Source organism: Solanum stenotomum, chromosome 10 (genome assembly GCF_019186545.1).
Source record: "Solanum stenotomum isolate F172 chromosome 10, ASM1918654v1, whole genome shotgun sequence".
NCBI classification, from domain to species: Eukaryota; Viridiplantae; Streptophyta; class Magnoliopsida; order Solanales; family Solanaceae; genus Solanum; species Solanum stenotomum.
This window is the reverse complement of record NC_064291.1, coordinates 41,239,072-41,257,855: the sequence shown is the minus strand read 5'-3', so window position 1 is coordinate 41,257,855 and position 18,784 is coordinate 41,239,072. Positions and strand designations below refer to the sequence as shown.

At 39.5% G+C, this 18,784-nt stretch overlaps 2 protein-coding genes across 2 annotated transcripts in view; both read right to left on the bottom strand.

Annotated features, from left to right (window-relative positions):
* The window catches only part of LOC125842528 (endoribonuclease Dicer homolog 3a), a 384,270-nt gene that overhangs the window by 248,712 nt on the left and 116,774 nt on the right, over positions 1-18,784 (bottom strand). The window lies entirely within an intron of this gene.
* On the bottom strand, positions 12,658-13,246 carry LOC125842980 (uncharacterized). The gene is made up of 2 exons (XM_049522244.1): positions 13,009-13,246; positions 12,658-12,884 (listed from the first exon to the last, which is right to left on the bottom strand). The coding sequence occupies exons 1-2, from the start codon at positions 13,244-13,246 to the stop codon at positions 12,658-12,660; spliced, it is 465 nt and encodes a 154-aa protein (XP_049378201.1).

Sequence of the window (18,784 nt, the reverse complement as noted above, 5' to 3'; positions counted from 1 at the left end):
CGGCCAAAATCATATCGAAATTTTGGATCACAAAATATCCATGGATTATAGCACACGAAAAATCAGCAAAATAGAGTGTTTACCTGCTCTGGGATCGTTTGGCCTTGAAAATAGGCTGGTTTCCTCATCGGAACAAACTAGCTCAATAGCTAAGGTCTTAACAGACGTCCATGAAAAGTTTCCGCAAATATCACGTTGGAATTCTGAATTACCAAAGTCCATGGATTATAGCACACGAAAAATCAGCAAAGAGGGTGGTGGTTTACCTGCTATGTGGCTCGTTTGACCTTGAAAATTGGTCAGTTTTCCCATCGGGACTAACTAACTCAATAGTTAAGATCTTAAGGGATGTCCATGAAAAATTTTCGCTAAAATCACGTCGAAATTCTAGATCACCAAAAATCCATGGACTATAGCACACAAAAATCGGCAAAATGGGGGGTTTACCTGCTGTGGGCTGGTTTGCCCGTCGGGACCAACTGACTCAATAGCTAAGGTCTTAATGGACGTCCATGAAAACTTTCGGCAAAAATCACATCGGAATTCCAGATCACCAAAAATCCATGGACTATAGCAAACGAAAAATTGACAAAATAGTGGAGGGAAGGGGGTTTACCTGCTCTAGGGTTTGTTTGACCTTGAAAATGGGCCAGTTCGCCCATCGGGACCAACTGGCTCCACAACTAAGGTTTTAACAAACGTCCATGAAAAATTTTGGCAAAAATCACGTCGGAGTTCTAGATCACCAAAAATTCATGGACTATAGCATACGAAAAATTAACAAAATAAGGGGTGGGGTTTACCTTCTCTAGGGCTTGTTTGACCTTGAAAATGGGCATGTTTGCTAGTCGGGACCAACTGGCTCAATAGCGAAGGTCTAAACAGACGTCCATGAAAACTTTCAGCAAAAATCACGTCAAAATTCCAGATCACCAAAAATTCATGGACTATAGCATACGAAAAATTGACAAAATAGGAGGGGGGTTTACCTACTCTAGGGCTTGTTTGACCTTGAAAATGGGTCAATTTGCCAGTCGGGACCAACTGGCTCCACAACTGAAAAGTTAACGGATGTCTATGAAAATTTCGGCAAAAATCACGTTGGAATTTTGGATCACCAAAAAGCCATGGACTATAGCAAACGAAAATTGGCAAAACGAGGGTTTTCCTGCTGTGGTGCTCGTTTGACATTGAAAATGGGTCAGTTTTCCTGTCGAGACCAACTCTATCAATAGCTAAGGTTAACGAACGTCCATGAAAAATTTCGGCGACAATCATGTCGAAATTCTGGATCACCAAAAATCCATGGAATATAGTAAACGAAAAATAGCAAAACAAGGGGTTTACCTGCTCTGGGGCTCGTTTGACCTTGAAAATCAGTCGATTTGCCCCTCGGGACCAACTAGCTCAATAACTAAGATCATCACAGACGCCAATGAAAAATTTCAGCAAAAATTACATCGGAATTTCGGATAATAAAAAATCCATGGACTAGCATACGAAAAATCGGCAAAAAGAAGGGTTTACCTGCTCTAGTCTCGTTTGATATTGAAAATGGACTGGTTTACCCATCGGGACCAACTGGCTCAATAGTTATGGTCTTAACGGACATCCATGAAATTTTTTTGCAAAAATCACGTCGGAGATCGTTTGACCTAGATAATGGGCCGGTTTACCCGTCGGGACCAACTGGCTCAATAGCTAAGGTCTTAACAGATGTCCCTGAAAAATTTCGGCAAAAATCACGTCGGAATTTTGTATCACCAAAAATTCATCGACTATAGCACACGAAAAATCAACAAAACGGGGGGTTTACCTTCTCTGGGGCTCGCTTGACCTTAAAAATGGGCCGGTTTGCTCGTCGACACCAACTAGCTCAATAACTAAGGTCTTAACGGACATCCTTGGAAAATTTCAACAAAAATCACAACGGAATTCTGGATCACCAAAAATCCATGGACTATAGCACACAAAAAATTAGCAAAAAAATGGGTTTAACTACTCTGGGCTCGTTTGACCTTGAAAATGGGTTGGTTTGCTCGTCGAGACAACTTGGCTCAATAGCTAAGCTCTTAACGACGTCCATAAAAAATTGAAGGTAAAATTCACGTCAAAAATTTGGATCACCAAAAATCCATTGACTATAGGACACAAAAACTTAACAAAATGGGAGGTTTACCTGCTCTAGGGCTCGTTTGACCTTTAAAATGGGTCGTTTTGCCCGTCTGGACCAACTGGCTCAAAAGCTATGGTGTTAACGGAAGTCCACGAAAAATTTCAACAAAAATTCATTGACTAAGCACATGAAAAATCAGCAAACCAGGGGGTTTACCTACTCTGGGCTCGTTAGACCTTGAAAATGGGCCCGTTTTTTCCAGTCGGGACCAACTGACTCAATAACCAAGGTCTTACCAGACGTCCATGAAAAATTTCAACAAAAATCACGTCGGAATTTTGGATCTCCAAAAATTCATAGACTATAGCACATGAAAAATTGGTAGAACGAGGGGTTTAGCTGCTATAGGGCTCGTTTGACTTTAAAATGGGTCAATTTTCCCGTCGGAACCAACAGGATCAATAGCTAAGGTCTTAACGGACGTCCATGAAAAGTTTCGGCAAAAATCATGTCAGAATTTTGGATCACTAAAAATCCATGGACTATATCATACAAAAATTGGCAAAACAGAGGGTTTACATGCTCTGGAGTTCGTTTGACCTTGAAAATGGCCTAGTTTACCCGTCGGGACCAACTAACATAATAACTAAGGTTACAACGGACGTCCATGAAAAGTTTCGGTAAAAATTACGTCAGAATTTCGGATCACCAAAAATTCATGTACTATAACACACGAATAATAGCAAAACGGGGGGTTTACCTTATCTGGGGTTCGTTTAACCTTGAAAATGGGTTGGTTTACCCTTCGGGACCAACTGGCTCAGTAGCTAAGATCTTAACGGACGTCTATGAAAAGTTTTGGCAAAAATCACGCAGAAATTCTGGATAACCAAAAAACCATGGACTTATAAGCACTCAAAAAATTGACAAAATAGGGGGGTTACCATTGGCTCTATAGCTACAGTCTTAACGGACGTCCATGAAAAATTTTGGCAAAAATCACGTCGAAATTCCGGATCACTAAATATCCATGGACTATAACACACAAAAAATTAGCAACACGGGGGGTTTACCTGTTTTGGGGCTCGTTTGACCTTTAAAATGGGTCGGTCTGTCTGTCGGGACCAACTGGCTCAATACATAAGGTCTTAACGGACGTCCATGAAAACTTTTGGCAAAATTCACATCGGAATTCCAGATCACCAAAAATCTATGGACTATAGCACACAAAAAATTGGCAAAACGGGTTGTTTACCTGCTATGTGGCTCGTTTGACCTTGAAAATGGGTTGGTTTACCCGTCGGGACCAATTGGCTCAATAGCTAAGGTCTTAACGGACGTCCATAAAAATATTTGGTAAAAATCACGTCTCACAACCCAAGGGTACCCCTTAGACGTTATACGGCGTACTTGACCCCGAAGGGGTCGCATACAAGCCCTTAGCATAATCATACACATAAGGCATAGAATAATGCAGAAAAATTTAGAACTTTTACAATCGAAGTTCAACTTCTTTTTCATAAACGAACATAAGAATCTAGACTTGTCTCAATCACCATCTAGTACATAAGGAGTACAAATAGGGTCAAAAGCCCTTTACATCAATAAAGTCTCAAATTAGGAAATACAATAGAAACTAAGAAATGATAGCATCTTGTCCTCAAACTTGAGGACTCACCAATATTAGGGAATAGTCGACCCAAGCTTCACTTGAAGATAGTAGAATGTATCAATGGCCTAAACCTACACTCATAGAATGTAGAAATATGGGTTAGCACATAAAGTACTAAGTATGGAAGCCATGCACTAAAATCATTGAAATATGCATAAACGGGACATTTAGTTGAAATCATGCCTTTATTAAGTTTAAAAACCTATATGCACATTTACAAAGAATCATAAGTCATACCAACATATGAGCAACCCAAAGTCATACTAGTGCAATGCAAAGGTAAGATCCCATAACCCTACCATATGCTAAGTATCACATTTAGATTACCAACAATCATACATATCTCATTCTTAGTTCATCCATAATCAACATATATAAGTAAGGAGACATTCATGATCATAACTTGTAACAAGTAAAGTCAACCTTAACATTCATACATAACATACATACATACATACATAATTCATAAGCCTTCATAGCATAAGAGAACCTAACCATAACCCCTATTAAAGTCCACTTGTGCAATGTATGGGTGAAGTCCCATACCCCCACTCATACTAAGTAGTACATCTCAAGAAGTCATAATTAGAATCCATGTTCTTATCATAGTTCATAGTCGTATCATATAGGGATAATAGCCTTAATCGACATAGGCCATGTGAGCTACATGGAATCCAGTGTTCTACCCCCACACCGAAAATAGGTGTCCTACTTGCCTAAGGTAGAACGTACATAATAGCTTTTAGGTGTATCCACTAGCTAAGACCTATGTGAGCACATAGTTATGCGATCTGGGGATTGCTAGTAGAAACCCGAACTTGCTAAACGTAAAAGGTTTCCATCTCATGAGACAACACACATTGGGAGCCGGACTTGCTAAACGCAAAAGCCTCCATCTCATTTTCATATCCACTCAGTGCTAAGCATAATTCCCTTTAAAAGTCACATTAACTCTTTACTTAAGTTTAGGTTCATGAAATAATGCATTAGGCACTCAAACCAACACACATCATAATAGCTCATAGATTCATTAGTTGAGAATGCCCTTTCAACCTTAGAATCATCAACATGTGAGTAAACCTTTCACATCATATTCATAGTGTTCATGAGAATGGCCTTTCATTCAACACAAAAATACTACCATAGTCATATCATATCATACATAATCATGTGTAGGGGTATAAGGAAGAAGGATCTTGCATCAATACCACATATACACAATAATTAAATACCTCCCCTTTCAAGTGGATCAACATGATCATATACATTTGTCATATATTCAACACTATCTAAGTGAATCACAAGTTTATATACCATTTTTATCAACATACATAAACTAGTTATTGCCCTTCAAGGATAAGAATCAAGATCAACCCTAATTGCAAGAATTACAACACCTAGATAGGGAAATTTCATAATTCAATAACATAATAAATGTAAACATAATCGATTGACAAGCTTACATGATCAATTAAACCATACCCTAGTCCACAATTTAGTAAGAAGGGGAAATCATGGGTCCAAGGGAGATTATCATAAAAATCCATCAATACTTCAACATTCCCATCATAAATCATCATAATCAACCATAAGAAATCATAATTAAACAATGGAAATCATTCTGGAAGAAAACCCATGTTGTAGATTGAAAACCCTAGGTTTGGGGGATTTGAAAACATAATTTGAAGGGGTTTCTTGGGTGATAGCTACCCAAGAATTAAAAGCATCCATACCTTGACTAAGAATCACCACGAATTTTGGGGAAGAACCTTGAAAATCAACTAACCCTAGCTCCAATGGCTTCTTCTTCTTCTTCCTTGAGCTTAGAGAGAGAAATATTGAGAGATGAGAGCATTTTTGGGAATTATTTAGGTGTTTGAGTTTATGACTTGAAACTAGGTGAAATTGACTTAAAAACAGTATATATACTTCCCCTAAAAATACCCAAAACACCCATTATTTAATAAGACTAAAATAGGGAATGACCTAAAAGACCCTCATTAGTTAACCCCGTCCAGGCCTCACGACTCACTCCACGAGCCGTGGTGAGGACCACGACCTGTGGTCCTGCACGTGGAGTCAAGGTAGTAGCTACCTTTTTAGAGCTCAAGGCTCCATCGCCTAAGGCACCCTCACGAGCACCTTCACGATCCGTGAAGTGGACCACACCCCGTGGTCATGCTCGTGGAGGGTGAGGCAGTAGCTAGACTACTCCATTCCCACATGCCCCCATACCCAAGTCTTCTTCACGAAGGGCTCCACGAGCCGTGGTCCCTTCCGTGAAGTTGAGGCAGTGGCTAACCTTTTGGGTGGAGTGTAGTGGACCACGACTCGTGGTCCCCCTCATGAAGGTTGGGGCAGTAGCTCCTAGCTAGGGGCAACCTTGGCCTTGGCTTGGCCCTTTGGCCTTGGCACTTACCCCTTGGTCTTGACTCAATAAACCCCACTTAAACCCTAAATGACCTACTAAAGGTTCAAGGAGTCTTTTTATGACTTTTAACCTTACGTTCAGGCTCTAGTTTAACCTATCATTTTCCGGGGCCTTACATTATCTCCCCCTTGGGAACATTCATCCTTGAATGACGATCTAGACACCTTACAGAAGTATAGACTCAAGACTAGCAGGTGAACAAGCATGCAAAATAACAAAATGCACAATTTATAGGAGGAAACATCAACTCCATCTCAAGACATAACCAATGCAATCACAAGGAAGTAGGAAACTACCTCTACAGCCCATCATTTATAAAGTTCATCAATTCACATAAACATAGGAGGAACTACCTTCTCCAACGCAATGCAAGCTTAGAACCAACAATGTAAAGCCAACATAACATTTCATCAAAACCATAGTAAAGCATGTTCATCGATTCACCTCATGAAGTCAAATATGCAATCATCATAACAAAAATGCAATTTAACATGAGGAACATACAAAAACATGAAAACTCAATTTATGCTAAACATGAATTCTCACAAGAACATGCACGACATAAGGAAATCATAAAAAACACTTGTAGCACATATGACTTCAAAAATACCAAACTCAAGAAACTACTTACCTCAAGTTCGAATAGGAGTAGAAGAAAAAAGATGAGAATAACAGGACTTCATGTCGGCCTCGGCCTCCCATGTAGCACCCTCAACTAAGTGATTCCTCCATAAAACCTTAACGGAGGCTACTTCCTTATTTCTCAACCTCTTCACTTGCCGGTCCAAAATCTCTACCAGAACTTCTTCATAGGATAGTTTCTCATCAACCCCTAAACCCTCTAAAGGAAGGATGAATGCCGGATCACCAATGCACTTCTTGAGCATGGAAACATGAAACACCGGGTGAACCAGAGCCAACTTACTTGGCAAGTCTAATTCATATGCACCTTTCTCAATACACTTCAAGATTTGATATGGGCCTACATACCGGGGACTAAGCTTCCCCTTTTTACCAAACCTCATCACACCTTTCATAGGTGAGATTTTCAAGTAGACCCAATCACCAATCTCAAATTCTAGATCCCTTCTTCTATTGTCGGCATAAGACTTTTGGCGACTTTGGGCCATCTTCAACCTCTCTCTAATGAGTCAAACTTTTTCAATGGCCTCATAAACTAACTCGAGACCAATAAGGGCAAATTCACCTACTTCAAACCAACCAACCAGAGATCTACACCTCCTACCATAAAGTGCTTCAAACGGAGCCATGGCAATGCTTGAGTGGTAACTATTATTGTAGGCAAACTCAATCAATGGAAGATGGTCATCCCAACTACCCTTGAAGTCAATCACACACGCTCTCAACATGTCCTCTGAGGTTTGAATAGTCCTTTCCGCTTGACTATCCATCTGAGGGTAGAAAGAGGTACTAAGCTTAACATTGGTACCAAGCCCTTTTTGGAATGCCTTCCAAAAGTGTGAAGTAAATTGAGTACCCCGATCCAAGATGATAGATAAGGGAACCCCATGCAACTTCACTATCGCATTGATGTATAACTTGGCATAGTTTTCTGCCGAAAATGAAGTCATGACGGGAATAAAGTGGGCAAACTTTGTCATTCTATCAACAATGACCCAAATAGAATCATGTTGCCTTCAAGTATGAGGCAACCCCACAATAAAATCCATATTCACATCCTCCCACTTCCAAGTGGGAATATCAATATTTTGGGACAATCCTCCGGGCCTTTGATGCTCGGCTTTCACTTGTTGGCAATTCAGACACTTGGCTACAAAACCCGCTATATCCTTCTTCATACCATTCCACCAATAGACTTCCCGTAGGTCTCGGTACATCTTGGTATCTCCCGAATGAATAGAATACCGCAAACCATGAGCCTCATCAAGAATTTGCTCTATTAAGTCATCAGCATCTGGAACACATAATCTATCTTGGTACCTAAACACCCCATCTCCCTCTTGGGAGAAAGCCGCAACGGATTTCCCAAGTACCGATTCTTTCAACTCCATAAAAATAGGATCAAGGTGTTGCTTAGACTTCACATATACAACAAAAGATGATTCAGAACTATGATGGACCGTGACACCACCCTTGGTGGAATCCACTAGTTGGACACCTAACCGGGACAACCTATATATGCACATCACGAACTAACTCCTTCTTCTCGCCTTCTACATGAGTCACACTACCCATGAACATTCGACTTAAAGCATCAGCAACTACATTGGCTTTGTCGGGGTGGTAAAGGACACTCATATCATAATCCTTCAAAAGTTCTAACCACCTTTTTTGTCAGAGATTCAAATCTTTTTTGGCTAAACACATATTGGAGACTCTTGTGGTCGGTGAGCACATCAACAGCACCCCATATAGATAATGTCTTCATATTTTCAAAGCAAATACCATTGCCGCCAACTCGAGATCATGAGTCGGATAGTTCTTCTCATGTAGCTTGAGTTGCCTTAAAGCATAGGCAATTAGTTTCCCATGTTGCATAAGGACACATCCTAAACCCACTCGAGAAGCGTCAAAATATACTACAAACCCATCAGTACCCTCCGGTAAGGTCAAAACTGGGGCGGAGGTGAGTTTATCTTTCAATTTTTGGAAGTTTTTCTCACAAGCTTCCGACAACACAAATTTAGCCTTCTTTTGAGTTAAGGTATGAAAAATAGAATCTAACTTCGTCACAATGCACCATCTAGACATAAAAGTATCAAAAATGGGACTTAGCCCTTACATCAATAAGAAGTCTTGGAAATAGGAAGTACAACAATGTCTTTCAACATAAGCAAAGAACTAAACATAGAAGCTAGATCATAGGGTCTTGTCCTCGGACTTGAGGACTCACCAACTTGGGGAAGCAACTCTAAGTTTCTTGAGAAGTAAGGTTGAATCCTCAACGGCCCGAACCTAAATGTTTGGGAAAAGGGAGAAAATATGGGTTAGTACAACACACGTACTAAGTATGGCCACTATGCATAAAAACCATTGAAACATGCATAAAAGGACATTTTATTCAAAACATGCGTTTTGCCAAGTAAATCCAATATGCACACAATTAAGTATCGTAGTCCAAACCAACATAATATCATCCCAACATGTAGACAGTCCAAGCAATACTAGTGCAATGCAAAGAATAGAACCCCATAACCCTATTCAAAGCCAAGTATCACATTAAGCAACCTACTCCATGCATACATTCATAAGATCATATTTCATCATAAATTACCATATTCATAATGATCATACATAACATAACTTCAACATACATGAGTCATAATAATCATAATCATAAGAGAACACTACTAAAACCATCTCTTAGGATCCCACATGTGCAATGTGCAAGAGAAGTCTCATACCCTCCCTTACACTATGTAGAAACCCTTAAGAAAGCCCTAGTAAGAGTTCACACCTTTCATACCTTTATTTACTTTTACATTAGGGAAATGTTACAATAACCGACATAGACCATGAGAGCTACATGGAATCCGGTGTTCTACTCCCACACCAAAAAGAGAGGGTTAACACTTACCTAAGGTGTAACCATTCGTACATAGCTATCTAGGTGGATCCACTAAGCTAGAGTCCTCTGTGGGCACATAGTTAAGGGTCAAGGAGATTCCTTCTAGAAACCCTAACTTACTAAACGTGGGGGTTTCCATCTCATGAGACAACACATACCGTAGGTAATCCAAACTTGCTAAACGTGAGGAAACCTATGTGAGGAGCCAGACTTACTAAATGTGAGACCCCCATCTTATTTGCATGCCCTTTCGGTGCTAAGCATCTGATTCCCTTTTGTAATAATCTTTACTCATCACATAAGTTCACATTAGCCTTTAATAGACCCTTAAGTAGACATCTTACCATAATAGCTCATATGTGTTCATAAGTGAGTAACAATTCTTTCACTTTAGAAGACACTTAGCAAGTGAGTAAACCTTTCACTTTACATTACACTACAATCATGAGAACTACATTTCAATCATATAGCAATCATACCATAATATGCATACATACTTCATAGCTAATTCAAGTGTAGAGGGTTAAGGATGAGGAAACTAGGTCATCAACACCACAATAACACATTAGGTATAGCATCAATACAATCTAAGTAATTCACCTTTCATACTTGAGTTCAAAAAAGAACCAACCTTCATACCTTCTTGCCCTTCGTGGGACATCCATACTTCAATTACCAAGCAATTCATAACCAATACATAATACAAAGTAATTAATGAAGTAATAACATAATCAACATCAATATAAGCAATTGACATATTCCCTTCATAGCTTTCAAGGCTTCATTCAAAGACTCAACCCTAATTTCATAGAAATTATACATAACCTAGGGTAGAATCATCATACAAACACGAATTACATAACATCACATTCAATTCATAGACTTCAATCAATATCCAACAAAAACTAGGGTTAGAATTAGGAAAAGAAGGAGAAACATGGGTCTCATGGGGAATTCTTCAAGAAACCACCAATACAACATAAATTCATCCATAATTGTTCATATAACATCAATCAAAGTCAGTTTATAACATCAATTTCACTTTAGAAAGAAGACCCACGTTTTTGGATTGAAAACCTAGAAATTGGAGATTTTGAAATTTATCTTGAAGGGGCCTCTTGGGGAAAGGAATCCCAAGAGTGATAAGCAACCATACCTTACTGACGAATTAACTACGAAAATACGAGTTGTAACCTTGGAGAGTTGGTCTTCTTCTTGAAGTTCCAATCTTCTTCAATGAAGTTCTTGAGAAGAGAGAGAGCAGAGAGAAGGAGGAACTTTAGGTTTGGTTCTTTGGGGTTTTGTGTTTGAGTGATAAAAGTGAGGTAAATTGACTTAAAAATCATTATATACACAACCCCTATAGTACCCTAAATACCCCTCACTTAAATGGACTCTTTGATGAAGTAAAAATAGATTTCTGAATTTCTACATTTTCGTCGTAGAACAAATCCGCGACGCGGAGATGTTCCCTGAAAATATTTGGAATTAAATTCTGAGACAGTAGAGTCCGCGATACGACCGCGACACGAACTGACTTTTTTCTCCAACTGTGCGATGCGCCCCTATTCCCTCCAACTGCAATTTGCAAGCTGCCTTGGCAGTTTGCTTGGCTAAGGTTGGGGTCCTCCTCGGGGTCCCTTAGGGTGGCTCCGGGGAGTCGTATTTGAATGTTTTGACCCTATGAACATATATTTACCTATTTGAAACCTTTTCACAACATTATACCATCATACGACACTCCCAAACCTGCCCAAAACCTAAGGACACACTAGAACACATTCTTCTCTAGTTTCCGACGTCGTGGTCGTTTGTTGACGTTTAGACTTTTACTCTTCCAAACCAAGTCAATTACATTAGTTTAGGTTTATAAACATCATTTTAACTATTGTTAATTCATTATTCATAAGGTGAGGCTCTAACTTAATTCATAGAATTTTCGGCATGTTACACATGTCATGTCCGGAAGGCCGTCTTAGGAATGTCAACCCCTCTTACCCTTAGTTGATGGTAAACCGAACAAAGATCTATCTTGGATAAATAGTTAGCCCCTTGAAGTTGATCAAACAAATCGTCAATCCTAGGAAGGGGATACTTATTCTTTATAGTGACCTTGTTCAATCGGCGATAATCAATACACATCCTAAGGGACCCATCTTTCTTTTTCACAAACAATACCGGAGCACCCCATGGAGATATGTTTGGTTGAATAAATCCCTTGTCTAACAAGTCCTTGAGTTGCTCATTCAACTCTTTCAATTCAACCGGAGCCATTCTATAGGGAGGGATAGATATGGGTTGTGTATCCGGTAAAAGATCAATGCCAAAGTCTATTTTTTGTTCGGGAGGAATGTCGGGCAAGACATCGGGAAAGACTTCTGGAAACTCATTCACCACGGGGACCGACTCTAATGAACGAACCTCGGACTCAACATCCATAACCTTAACAATATGATACATGCACCCCTTGGAGATCATTTTCCCAGCTTTTAGATATGACACAAATTGACCTCTAGGAATAGAATTTCCCCCCTTCCACTTTAAAATTGGCTCCTTAGGAAATTGAAATTTGACCACTTGGGTCCTACAATCTATTGAAGCATAACATGCATGCAACCAATCCATGCCAAAAATTACATCAAAATAAAGCATGTCTAATTCTACCAAATCAACCAAAGTGACTTTATGAGACAAAGTAATAGGACAACTCATATAGACTGTTTTTTCCACTACCGAGTCACCAATCGGGGTAGAAACCAGAAAAGATTCTTCTAACACATCGGGGAGCATTTCAAATTTCATAGCCACAAAAGGTGTAACAAATGACAATGTGGCACCGGGGTCTAATAATGCATAAACATCAATGGAAGAGACTTGCAACATACCTGTTACAACATCTGGGGAGCTCTCTTGGTCACCTCGTGATTGGAGAGCATAAAAACAGTTCTTCTTGGGAGCATTCCACTTGGAGGGACTTGCTTGCCCTTTCTCACTTGAAAATTTAGCATAGGACAATCTCTCTTCATATGACCGCTCTTCCCACAATTAAAGCAACCATCCGTGCCAACTAGGCATTTGCCTTCATGCTTCTTACTACACTTTTGCACAATTAGGCCTATCAATATAAGGGCTACCACTATTACCTCCTTGTGGCTTAGGGTTAGACACCCTATCTTTGTTGACCATTGGAGTGCTAGAGAAGCTTTGGTTGGAAAACCTCTTCTTGAACTTTGGTTTACCTTGAACCTCAAATTTACCCTTAGAAGAATTTACATCACCGGTGCTTGCCCTCTTTACCTCTCTATTCTTCTTCCTAAGCCTTGTCTCCTCAACTTGTTGAGCATAGACCAATAGACGTGAAATGTCCATATTGTCATGAAGCATAGCCGCACGACATTCTTCCTCAATTGAATCATACACACCCATCACGAATCGGCTCATCTCATCTCTAGGATTAGACACCAAAGATGGGGGCATATTTGGACAACTTAGTGAATTTCAAGGAGTATTATTGGACATTCATACCTCCTTGACGAAGTTTGATGAACTCCTCAACTTTGGCTTCCCTCTTCTCACGGGGAAATAATCTATCAAGGAATACTTTCTTGAACACTTCTCAACTTATGGGACCCGCTCTTATAGCCCTATTATCCTTCCATTGCGTATACCATACTTGGGCCATATCTTTCAATTGATACCCAGCTAGTTTGGCTTTCTCAATAGGAGTCACCCCCATAGCATCCACTATCTTGTAGACCTCTTCCAAGAACTCTTGAGGATCTTCATTCACTTTGGAACCAAAGAACATATGAGGGTTCATTCTTGTGAAGTCTCTCAACCTTGAAGCCATGGTGCTCACATTAGGATTCACTCGGGGCCCAACTTCCCTATTTGTTTGTGCCGTTATAGCTTGGGCTTGAGTGGTGATGGCTTGAGTTTGAACCATCATAAGTTGAGTCAATGTTTGGAATTCCGCCTTTATTTCCACATTAGTCATGACCCCTTCATCATTAGGAGCTTGAGGATCTTAAGGGGCTTGGGAGGAACTCCCTCATTCACATTCTCCCCTTGCATCCTCCTTGCATTCCCTTTTCTTGTATTCATTGCCTATAATCACAAGAGAAGGGTTAGGAAAAAGGATTTCATAGAGTTAGAACTCCAAAGTACCACTAAAGAGTAATGAAAGAAGTGAAAGTTCCTAAACATCTTATAGCCTCTCATATATAAGTGTGGCGCGCTTCACACTTATGAACAAGACTCTATGTTGCGCCCAAATTGCATACGCAAGTGAACGTGGTCATTCAAGTATTAAAGTGGCTATTATAAAGAGTCGGGTATCGTACCCACAGGGACTTACACTTAGAATCACTCAATTTCTCTAACTTTTCGCTAATCACAAGTGTTACCAAGATTCAAAAGTGATTTAGTTTCTAATTCTAAGAATTCAACAAAACGAAACAAACACGATTCAATTTCAAGGGTTTAAAAATAATTATTTGGGTAAAGTCCAGGGTTGCAGCTTTTATCAGGATTCATCCAATTACTGTCATTTAAATGGGTATATATCAACTATCAAATCAATGAATCACAGGGTTAAATGTATGATCATGATCTCCCGACCTCTACTCGCCTATGATAAATAACACCATAACTATATCATTGAGCGGGGATAGGATGGATTAAGTACCGAGCATTACGATTTCTTCCTGTATAGTGACAAAGCATGGTTTCTAGGTATATCCCTATCCTAGATACAAATTAACCCTAATTAATAAAAATTAATCATGCTCCTTATCCCCCACATTCTATCCTCTTATTCCTCTCCCGAGTTCAATTTGGAAAATATATTTATTTCAATGGTGATCAGTCACGAAATATGGAAAACAAGAACATAAGAAAGATTCATATGATAATTGACATTAACCCAATAAAAACTTAATAGATTACAATCATCCTATAGCCATAGCCCTAGAACTAGGGCATTTTTCTACTCATATTCAAATATTCAATCAAACAATGTTGAATCAACATAAAGAGATTGAAAGTAAAAGAGTTTAGGAAAGAACCCTAAAAATGGTGAAAACGTTCTTCCAAGTCGTCGTTCTTCAAAATCCAGAAAAAAGAATCTCTTAATAAAATAAAATAATGACATATTTATACTGAATCCAAAACGGCAAAAATTGGAACCCTAGGGCGCGACGCAGAGGTGCTTCCCAGATTCACTTCAAGGCGCATTCGCCTTCTCCGCGACACAGGAACTCCACGGAGTGCTCTGCCTCAAAGTTAACTTTTGCTAATTAATATTCACTTCCTCTCCGCGATGCAGAGACAAAACTCTGACTCAATTTGCGAGCAGATACAGCTCTCCGCGACGTGGCTGCTACACGGAGGGTTCTGCCTCAAAATGTATTTCACAAGCCTAAATTAGAATTCCTCTCAGCGACGCGGAGAGGATACGGAGATGCCTTGAATGTCATTTCTTCAATCTTCTTCCTTGCTTCCTTTCGACTCAGATCTTTTTTGTTCCCCATTGTCCATTTTCATGCTCGTTTCTACAATTAAGCTCACCTACATAACTAATCATGTTGGTTAGCTCATAAACAACCAAAATACTCGATAAGACTATAAACTGACACATATTGAATTCAAACTTAGCTTAAATATGGGCATATTAGATTTCTAGGCATATAAATATGCCTAAGATCCCTACCCCACACTTAGAGCTTTGTTCGTCCTCGGACATCTTACTAACTACTCCTAGACCTAGACTCGCTACTATGGTATTTGTGCATCAGCTACTTTCTCTCAAGGATATGTAACCAATTAACACATGCATTATTTTATTTAAAGTATGCATGACTCCTGTAACTGACTTGACAACTTTTAGCAACCAACGCATTCAACAAAATGTGCACTGTTACATATCACCTATCTTTCATACAACAAGTGCCCCTCACTCCAAAGAATAGGCCACACACTCAACTCAGCAAATTTAATATACTTTAAGGACTTTGCAAACAAGGTACACTCTCACTCACAACAACATCCAACATGTATGCATTGAAAACCATAAGCTTACCCATTATGTACATCTCTACTAATAAAGTGTGTTATGCTCAAAATCAAATAGAACTTGTTCTAGTTGTAATGTAGGCTTAAGGTAAGGGAGGATTCATTTAGATAAGCTTACCCATCATTAAGGTATTCACTAAGTTAGCCACCTTCCACTTGGGTTTCCCCTAGTGAAAGTGCACAATGTCCTAACCACTAGGGCCAATTTCAGATTCACACTCATGGGGTATCGTTTTACCTCCTCTTTTCACTCTTTCCCAACAACTAAACATTTCCACCCTATTTACTTTTTCCGTTCTTTTTACTTTTCCTCCTAAAATAGTGCATTAGGGCTTGGGATCAAAGCTAACGGTATCAATAAAAAGGGATTCGGCTTCATTATGTGGGTTAGAACAAAATCAAGGCTAAAAAGTCTCAATTGGGCTATACCAGGGATATTATTTCTGAACAGGCTAAAATTCCAGAAAATTCAAAAAAGGCCTATTATCATGTTTAAACACAGCGACACTTGTATTTTGCTTCAATAACATGTCGGGCAAGTTCTACACTCAGATGCATTCATGGATATTACAACAATTCACCGCTCATGGCACAAGTTATACTCAAGAACGGATCAATCACAGCAACACACTCAGATCATGCATAAAGTTCAAATTAAGCTTTAGTTGCATCATTCAAGTCATATACAAAAAAGTTCAACTGCATTCATATATCCCTTTCAAACATGCTTTTCCTACATATTACTTTTAGAATTTCAGCTTCAGCACAACCCAACCTAAGACTCAAATGACGAAATTGCCCTTAAGACGGTCGTCATCCATCTATCATTGGGAAACGTGACTCAACTACGACTACTGAATCAATCCTACTAAGACAAAAATATTTTTGTATTTTGTACGGTTCAAAAGGACTATCATTAGCCAAAGAACCGAAAATAACCTCCAAGGAACCAAAAATAAAACAAAGACAAAACAAAAGACTCTAACAATGTTCATCAATAAAAATATATACAGACCAGATATGTTTTTCACCCCTCACCCCACACTTATACAATAGCACTGTCCCCAGTTCTTTGCAAAAATTCAGAATAGTTCAAGAGGTAAGGTGAAAACTCTCCTTGATAAGTCCTCTATCGCATCACTTCCTATGGCCTAATCTGGGTCTACCTCCTCATCCAAGTCGAACTCCACATCTGAGCTAGTGCACGCGCGCTCCTCATCGGTAGAAATATTATTATCGATCGGCTTATAAAACTCAGGACCAATGCCAAGTAGTGCCTTGGTATGGTCATTCAAAGGGTAGCGCCTCTCGACCTCACCCAACTGCAGATCAGTAGAAGCCCGACTGCCATTCTGATGGCGGAACATCTCTAAGACATACATCCTGGCCATAATCAACTCATCGCGTCGATGGTGCTCAATAGTGATGAGAGTTGGGCCAAACTCAGTGTCAGGCCCCTTTGTCCGAGTAATGTTCATCGATGCTGGATATAGGGGTGCCATATAGTCTAAATTTTCTTCAGGGACACCTGCAGCACGACACATCTTGGTAATCAGACCACCAAAAGCATACATGTGCCCTTTGTGAACTCGGGCCTTACGCATAGCAGATTTCACAATAGCTCTGATGTTCAGCTCCGTTCCAGTCATCAAGGCATATACTGTCGCGAGTAATATCAGTGTAGTGGAGACCCGGTATCAAACAATTCATGACCACATTCAACCAAACGTGTGTCCCGAATCATGTGAGCGTAAGGAAGAGATTGGTGATATCTTTTCCCGCTATGCTTATTCCATTGTGCCTTAGACTGTGGTCCGCGCAGATTGTGTCGAATGGCTTGGTATGGATTGTAACGACCCTCAAAATGAAGTAGGATAAGGTAGAGACTCACATGAGTTTTATGCATTAATAACTTGTCAAAATAATGAAGAATATCCTTTTAAGTCAGTTTTAAAAAGTTTGGAAGTCAAACACCAAGGGACGACCAAGACGTTCGGAAACTAGTCTTTTACGTGTTGGTGTGTTCTAGTATGTTGTTCATGTTTTTATGTGTTGTTTGGAGTCTAAAATCAGTGGAGGTGACCCTAGTGTCTTAATAAATGTTTTTAGGGTCAAAACGTTCGGATACGATACCCCGAGGGTCACCCTAAAGGTCCCCGAGGAGGACCCCAACCTTGGCCAAGCAAGCTGCCAAGGCAGCTTGAAGTTGTGCTTGGAGGGAGCATGTCTGCGTCGCGGACTAGCTCCACCAAGGGCCAAATGTTTGGTCCGCATCGCGGACATGTCGCGGACTCTACTGTCTCGAATTTAATTTTTAGAAAACTTGTGGGAACATCTCCATGTCGCGAACTTGTTTCTCGACGAAATCTGCAAAAATAAAACTCAAGTTTGACTTATTTAAAAGGTCCAACTAAGTGAGGGGTATTTTGGGTACTTTGGGGAATTATTATAAACGATTATTCTACCTATTTTAGGGGATTTTAAGTTGGTTAAAACCCCAAAACCTAAAATTAGACCCCATTCTTCAAATTGACCCTTCCCTCTCACAATAGATTCTCTCAAAAACTCCATTGAAGACCTTGATGAAGCTCAAGCTAGAAGATGGGTTTTCAACGGATTTCTTCTTCAATTTCATGGGTCTTCAATAATTAAGGTATGGTAACTCTTGATTCTTGAATAACCTCTCATTCAAGGAGTTCTATCAAATATTTTCAAAAGTGATTCAAAGACAAATAGTCCCAATTTTCAATCTAAAAATGGGTTCCTTGTCAAACAATTTTCTAAATCATTCTATTGATGAATTAATGTGGAATTAATGTTTTTAAGACAATTTTCAAAGGAATTCTTAAAGAACCCATGATCCCCAAATTCTAAAAAATTGGCCTATGATGTGGGTCTTTGTGAATATGATCTCTATTGGTGAAATTATGTTTAGATTAGATT

Coding starts and splice junctions, on each gene's coding strand:
- LOC125842980 (XM_049522244.1), bottom strand. CDS start 13,246: ATGCCCCCATCTTTGGTGTCTAATCCTAGAGATGAGATGAGCCGATTC. Junction 12,885..13,008: donor GGGTAAATTTGAGGTTCAAG/GTAAACCAAAGT, acceptor TTATATTGATAG/GCCTAATTGTGCAAAAGTGT.